This window comes from Octopus bimaculoides, chromosome 14, assembly GCF_001194135.2.
Source record: "Octopus bimaculoides isolate UCB-OBI-ISO-001 chromosome 14, ASM119413v2, whole genome shotgun sequence".
In the NCBI taxonomy this organism is placed as follows: domain Eukaryota; kingdom Metazoa; phylum Mollusca; class Cephalopoda; order Octopoda; family Octopodidae; genus Octopus; species Octopus bimaculoides.
This window is the reverse complement of record NC_068994.1, coordinates 7,090,416-7,097,984: the sequence shown is the minus strand read 5'-3', so window position 1 is coordinate 7,097,984 and position 7,569 is coordinate 7,090,416. Positions and strand designations below refer to the sequence as shown.

At 38.3% G+C, this 7,569-nt stretch overlaps 1 protein-coding gene and 1 non-coding gene across 3 annotated transcripts in view; one reads left to right on the top strand and one right to left on the bottom strand.

The window, feature by feature from the left end:
- LOC106875041 (uncharacterized) overlaps window positions 1-4,695 on the bottom strand; it is an 8,117-nt gene extending 3,422 nt beyond the window's left edge. Inside the window, exon 1 of one of the 2 annotated variants that reach the window (XR_001410077.2) lies at window positions 4,052-4,695. This is a non-coding gene — a transcript (uncharacterized LOC106875041). The other variant, XR_001410078.2, reaches the window with a different exon arrangement.
- A 2,755-nt stretch (window positions 4,696-7,450) lies between these two features.
- The window catches only part of LOC106875032 (protein Red), a 3,442-nt gene continuing 3,323 nt past the window's right edge, over window positions 7,451-7,569 (top strand). The window contains exon 1 of the mRNA XM_014922989.2: window positions 7,451-7,553. Within this exon, the coding sequence (XP_014778475.1) occupies window positions 7,451-7,553 (103 nt within the window). The remainder of the gene's footprint in view (window positions 7,554-7,569) is intronic.

Below are 7,569 nucleotides of genomic sequence, written 5' to 3'. Positions count from 1 at the left end.
GATTCCCAGACCGGGCGTTGTGAGTGTTTATTGAGCGAAAACACCTAAAAGCTCCACGAGGCTCCGGCAGGGGTTGGTGGCGAACCCTGCTATACTCTTCCACCACAACTTTCTCTCACTCTTACTTCCTGTTTCTGTTGTGCCTGTAATTCAAAGGGTCAGCCTTGTCACACTCTGTGTCACGCTGAATCTCCCCGAGAACTACGTTAAGGGTACACGTGTCTGTGGAGTGCTCAGCCACTTGCACGTTAATTTCACGAGCAAGCTGTTCCGTTGATTGGATCAACTGGAACCCTCGACGTCGTAAGCGACGGAGTGCCAACAACAATCACATGTATACATCGGACAGGCAAAGGGTTAAGGGAAAGGACACAGTATATAATATAGCCCTCAACATACCTTTAAAATGAAATCATCAGAGCTGAAATGTCTTTTGATCACAGGCCAGCTCAATCAGAAAATACAAACGTTATTGAATGGTAAATCGTGGAGATTAATTACTCAGAGACGTCATCCGCATTAAAAATAATAGTCAAGTTACTGTTAATATAATTTTTTTTTTAAATGCTTGCAACATATCTTAGAACCGTGTATTCAAACTGAAACAATTACATCGTGGAAGAATGATTTTTTTAACTCTTTGAAACACTAACGCAAAAAAAAAAAACTACTGTAGCCATTTCGTTTATTCTTAAACAGTGCTATCTACTATGAAGTGCTAAAAAGTTTCGTCGCACTTCGGCAGCCTGGTCACTGACACGATTTTATTACATAAAATGAGACTGTGACAGTGAACAGGTCACAGACATGCCAACGGTGAATGTAGCAGATTTTGGTGTTCTTTCTTAGACGGCTAAAACGACTTCGATGATGTAATCGTTACCAACACTAAATGATCAGAGAATTAAGAACTTTATTTGTGGATCTACTGGAGTTTGCAGATCCTGGGGTCAGCAATAATGCTGTAGGCCGTTAAATCGACCTAAATATCTGACTGGTACTTTGAACTGAAACATATTAATGACGGCCTTTGACTTCATTTATTTAGCTAGGTACTCCGTCGGTTACGACGACGAGGGTTCCAGTTGACCCGATCAACTGAATAGCCTGCTCGTGAAATTAACGTGCAAGTGGCTGAGGGCTCCATAAACACGTGTATCTCTTAACGTAGTTTTCAGGGAGATTCAGCTTGGCACAGAATGTGACAAGGTTGGTCCTTTGAAATACAGGTACTACTCATTTTTGTCAGCTGAATGGAGTGGAACAACGTGAAATAAAGTATCTTGCTCAAGAACACCACGCAGCGCCGGGAATCGAACTCACGACCTTAAGATTGCCAGCTGAATACCCTAACCACTAAACCACGCGCTTTCACAATTTAGCAAGGAATACCAAATGATACACACATCCGCACGAATAAAATTCTACATGTGTTGAGTGCTTTTCGATTTATCTTGTTTCAGAAACGTGCCACCCCGTAGACCTTTGTATGTACATAACTTTCTGAATGTTTTTTTGCCTTTTTATTTTTAACTAAAGTTTCTACAAATATATATCAAATGGTGTAGATTATAATTATATCGGAATTTGCAGTGAAAATACATTTTTGTCCAAAATATTTTTTTCATTGAAATTTAATGTCCAAAGAATCGAGGAGGGGATGAATATTTCACGCATCCCGACTTTGTTTTCTCATAACTTTTAGGAAAATGCATATAGTTTTCCTCCTCCACGACTTTCTTCCTATCAGTTACCATAAATTTAACCAAATTTTATTTTTACTTTTCAGGTTTATATGTTTGAAATACTAACATTACGTAATCTGCATTTTCGAAAACGTATTTTTGCAAAATGTAATTTAAAAACATGTATTTTAGAAAGAGTTTTGAGGAAGCTAAGTTGGGAAGGAGGAAAATAGAATGATCCGAAACGCTTTCAAAACTTTTAAAAATTATAACTCAAATAATCGTAATCTACATCCTCGAAAATGCATCTGTGAAAAGTTTCATTAAAAAATACGCATTTTTCAGAAAACTATGACGAAAGAAAATCGGTGAGGCACTAAACTGTAATTGTGCCGGCTTATTCTCTCTGACATTTGCTACGTCGAGTGGCTTGCATAAATTACATTGACATTTGTTTAACCCTAGGTCAACCTTCATTTAGCAGTAATGTGATGAGAATTATTCCAATCGTGACTTTCCAGGCTTGTTTCCAGATATAATGCAAACTAATACTACATTAGCGAAATTATGTTCTTTTATTTTAAAACAATTGGGCGGCGTGATTTGAGATGAACTTGGCTGTTATTTCTAACAGGCCGAAGGACCACATAGAAACTGCCCCTTCCTCTCGTATTTCAAATACGTGGAAGATACATTTTCAAAATTTTATTTTAAATGTGTAAGAACTGACGTGTCAGATTCTTTATTGGCAGTAGGTCAGCTACGATCAAACAAATCTACAATAAAGGCATGCTAGCCATGACCACTCCGTTTTGGTGGGGTTGTGTTGCAGGAATATATTGTCCACTGTATCCTGTAATATCTTAAGACAGCAGGATGTAGTGTTAGGCTGATTTAGCTGCTATTTTTAGCAGGTTGTGTGACCGCGTAGAGGATCTGTCGTTGTGAATAATATATCATAGATTTTAATTTCGTCTTCTCCAATTTACATTTGGCAGAGGCTGTCTGGCATCTCTCAGAATTATTCCTTCTATATTCCCCCATGATCTGAAGGAAAACATAATTTCTTACAATACAGGTCTTTAATTATAATTAAAGAAAATCTTGGAGAAGCGAACAAATATTATTACCAGGAATTTGATAGATGGAATCCTACAGCTAGTGTTTGGAGACGAGACTGTGGGCGCCAGTCCAGATTCGCCAGACACTGCTGAGAAGTCTCCGTCTTCTAATAAATGTGTCAATTTCGCAAATTCTCAATCAGCAGAAACAACTTTCATTGATAATGAGAATAACAAGAATTCGATTATAATCTATCAATTGTTGGTTAACCCCGGATCAAGGAGATATAGCTGGATCAAAGACAGTCCAACCGTAACCATCCCGATCATAATAACAAATGTGTTCAGTTTTTTTAAGGTGATGAGATGCATCACGAAGGAGATTTGGGGTGTTATTTCTTGCTGGTCAAACGACAGTCTTGTCACAGGTTTCGTCTTTCTTTTACCAATGTACACTACCCGAAAAGCTAGAAATATGTTTTCAGGACACATACTCCAACATAATTAATAAGTTCGTTTTCAAAAATTTATTTTAGTTTTAGAGAGAATTTTTTTTCCCTTTCACCTCGTTCGTTTTTGCGGCCATGCAAAGCAGTTATGAATTAAAACAAAACCAAGGGTTGGAGCAAGCAGATGCAAATTAAGAGAAACAAAAGTACTAAATTGCCCCCGAAGGGTTCTCACACACTAAAATGACATTATTTCGCCACGCTAATTACGGAAATTATTTTTAAAATGCTTGCGTTAACAAAGAACTATTTTAGAAACTATAATTGTAGTATCATCTTGGATTTATATTTTCTAAAGAATAGCCGGAATTTCTTTAATAATAATCTTTTAAAATACCCTCATTATTCCCTCCCCCCCTTTTTTTGACCATAAATCCAACATGGCGGACAGGCTCTAAATCTGACTTAATAGAATCCGTACTAAAAGACTTACCAAGTCATTCCTTCATACATCTGCTTCTTTGATGGAACCCGCCTCTGTCCTCGTCTTCCTACAAACTACTAACCTACAATTTCCAACTTGGTATTAAACCGTCACAACCTCGACCAACCACAAGTCCAGGAGGCCCCCGGGGGACCCAACGGCTCTGCCCTTCCTACTTTATAAGACTAATCAATAAATGAGAAACGCGTGTCCGTGTATGTAGGATGAGTGTGGTTGTACATGTTAGGCATGGATTTGGTTTTATGCGTGTGTGTGTGTAAGTAATATTCGTATGAATTTATTGGTGTTTTTTTTTTTGTATGTTCGCGTGTCTGCATACATGCACACAAGACCATGAAGAAGAAAACATACCCGGAGACGAGACACAAAGTAAAATGTGACTATAGCAGTTCAAATAGGAAACCAATAGCGAACCGAGTGTGTCACCGAGGGAAACTTGCCATTATTGTCTTTGGTTAGGGTTAGGGTTAGAATCCAAGAATCTCCACCAAATCTCATTATTTAAACAACCAAACAAAAACAAAAATAGGCACTGGTGTATTTATCTACGTAAACATTGATATAAAGATCAGAGTGTGTTTGTGGATTTCAACCGGAATGGCGAGTGGGGAGTCGGTAGTTTCCACACCGAAAAGTTCTGTTTAAAGCTTTTGAAATAAAATTAATAAACATTAGGATGCTTTTTTTCCCCTCACTCCCTTTGTCGGAGCATTTTGGCGGTGTTCACCGAGAGCTTGTTTCCATCGTCAAAAATATCCACCAACTCATATTTGTGATTTATCAAGTAAAACATAAAGACTCAGCCCCATGGTAAAACTGGGTCTACGAACATCTTGACAGTGACTTGAGACGAAGAGTGAAACGAAGGACTTAATTGTTTTTTTGGATAATTCGTCAGATACGTTCATCTGTCAATGTTCCGTAGGTGAAGGCTCCTTGTCAAAGAGTAAGCAAGTAAAGGCTTAACAGTGGAGGTGCAATGGCCCAGTGGTTAGGACAGCTGACTCGCGGTAATAGGATCGCGGTTTCGATTCCCAGACCGGACGTTGTGAGTGTTTATTGAGCGAAAACACCTAAAGCTCCACGAGGCTCTGACAGGGGGTGGTGGCGAACCCTGCTGTACTCTTCCACCACAACTTTCTCTCACTCTTACTTCCTGTTTTTGTTGTGCCTGTAATTCAAAGGGTCAGCCTTGTCACACTGCGTCACGCTGAATATCCCCGAGAACTACGTTAAGGGTACACGTGTCTGTGGAGTGCTCAGCCACTTGCACGTTAATTTCACGAGCAGGTTGTTCCGTTGATCGGATCAACTGGAACCCTCGACGTCGTAAGCGACGGAGTGCCAACAACAACATATGCTTAACAACCGAACAGTTATAGCCAGAGGGGTTGTGAATAAACGAATAAATGGACCCATATCTATAAGTATGACGAAACATTTTTGTATTCAGTAGATACAATAGATTTGATAAATATAAAAATTTTCTTATGTATCAAACACTAATTCTGCCAGTCCAATGCTCTAGATCAGTGGTGGGGATGTTCGCACAACAAAATAGTACATTGGGGATCTACAATAATATTTTAAGGGCCTCAGAAAAAGTTTTGCTTTAGATGTATGTATTGGTATATATTGTAAGAAACAGCCAAGTTTCTTTCTTTAACATTTTACATAATTCAACCTACACAAGTTGATGTGTAGAAAACAAAATAGGAATTTTGAAAGGAATTTCTATAAAACTAGTTTTAAAACATTGAATGGCTATGGGGGTCTATCAGAATAAAATAGATGTATGTGTTGGTATGTATTGTAAAAAACAGCTGGGTTTCTTTCTCTAACATTTTACATAATTCAACCTACATAAGTTAATGTGTGGAAAACGAAATAGGAATTTTGAAAGGAGTTGTCAAGCAGTGATGGGGGGACAAACAGACACACACACATAGATATATACATATATGTATATATGACAGGCTTCTTTCAGTTTCCAAATCCACTCACAAAGCCTTGGTCAGCTCGAGGCTATAGTAGAAGACACTTGACTAAGGTGCCAGGTGGTGGGTCTGAACCCAGAACCATGTGGTTGGGAAGCAAGCTTCTTTACCACACAGTCATACTTGCACCTTAACAGCATTTCTTTTTTTTAGAAATAATACATTTCTAAATCCCTCAGAGAGATTTATGCAGGAGTGATACGATGAAGTAGTTGTATGCTGTCAACTTAATGTGACAGTCCCCTGAAGGGAATAATACTACTGTTGGTTAGACCTAGGAAGCTGCACTGCTTCCTGTCGGCCTTGACACATTTCCAGTGTCCTTATGTCTCCCCCTTGTAAACATCAGGACACAGGAAATGTGTCAAGGCCGAACAGGAAGCAGTGCAGCTTCCTAGGTCTAACCAACAGTAGTATAATTCCCTTCAGGGGACTGTCACATTAAGTTGACAGCATACAACTACTTCAGCATTTCGTTTTATCTCTACTTTCTGAGTTCAAATTCTGCTGAGGTGAACATTGCATTTCATCCTTTTTGTGGTCGATAAAATAAGTCAAGTTTTGGGGGTTGATGTAATCGACTTCCCCCTCCCCTCAAAAACTGCAGTCCTGTACCAAAACCAGAAACCATTATTAAACAATGTTTGAAACTTAACCTGAAATTTTAATGGAAGGTTTTCACTTAGATCATTTTAAACAAGAAGTTAAGTTTGTATCATGGAACCAAGGGTGGTTTCAGGTGGGTTGGTTTCAAAAAAGCTAACACAATTCAAAGTAGTCCTAGATATACTAAGCCTGAAACAGACTGATGGTCACGGTTGGAATGTCTTTCGTCGCGCTGACTCAAGGCTGAATCTCAACTAGATTCTTGTTTTCTATTTTCTCCTAAAAATCTATGATTGTTTTTGATATGAACAGAAGCTAAAAAACATTGTCGTCCACCCAAACATCATTTAGAAGAGAAAGCCGCAATGTGGTCGCTGGAAATAGCAGCCAAAATCTCCCTCATATTGCACGACACCATCTCAAAATAAGCAAGTGCACATGAGGTACTGTGGATCTAGACATGCTGCGTCTGAGAACAAAAATGAAAAAGATAGACGGTCATGTTTGGAATGCCTTTGATTGTAGATCTAAACGACTATTCTGGAGGTGGACAATAATTCCCTGGTACAGACGTACTATAATTGATTGTAGAGCTAAGGCGATAGTTACGTATAAATTAATTTTTTTCATAGAATACGAAGTAAAATAGAAGTAATCTAAGAGCAGTAGTGGTGTTTGTTAGTAAAATTTTTTTTCACTAAAATTATGAATTCAAAAATATTTGTTACATTTTAAAATATTAAAAAAAAAAATATTTGCAGCGTAGATGGTGTTTAATAAGCCATTTAAAATAACACACAAGAACCGTTAGATTCACTTCAACATTTAAATTTAATTTGTCAAAATATTTTCGTGGCTTTGAGACCGCGACCTGTTCACTGACAAAATTCTGTGCTGCATCTAAAAAAATATAATCAGCTAGAATGTTTATTTACAATTTCATTGCGGCGAAGAATAGGAAGCCAAATGTTGATATTCTTACAAAGCAAGAGAGATAACTCTACACAGTTTATTGGGCGGCCATTGTAGTGTGGCTCCCGTCTTTTGTGTACATTTTGCGTGTATTTATTGTAATTTCACTGGGAAGGAAGATATTCCTGCACTTGAGACAAGAAGTACCGAATAGTGGTTTATAAACTGAACCAAAATGCCGAAGGAGGATGCGGAAGCGTATTCCAATCCGTTGCCTCCTGCAGATTACAACACAGAGGTAGGTGACGATGCTCATCCGTTGACGAACGAAGATTTTCGTAAACTTTTGATGAC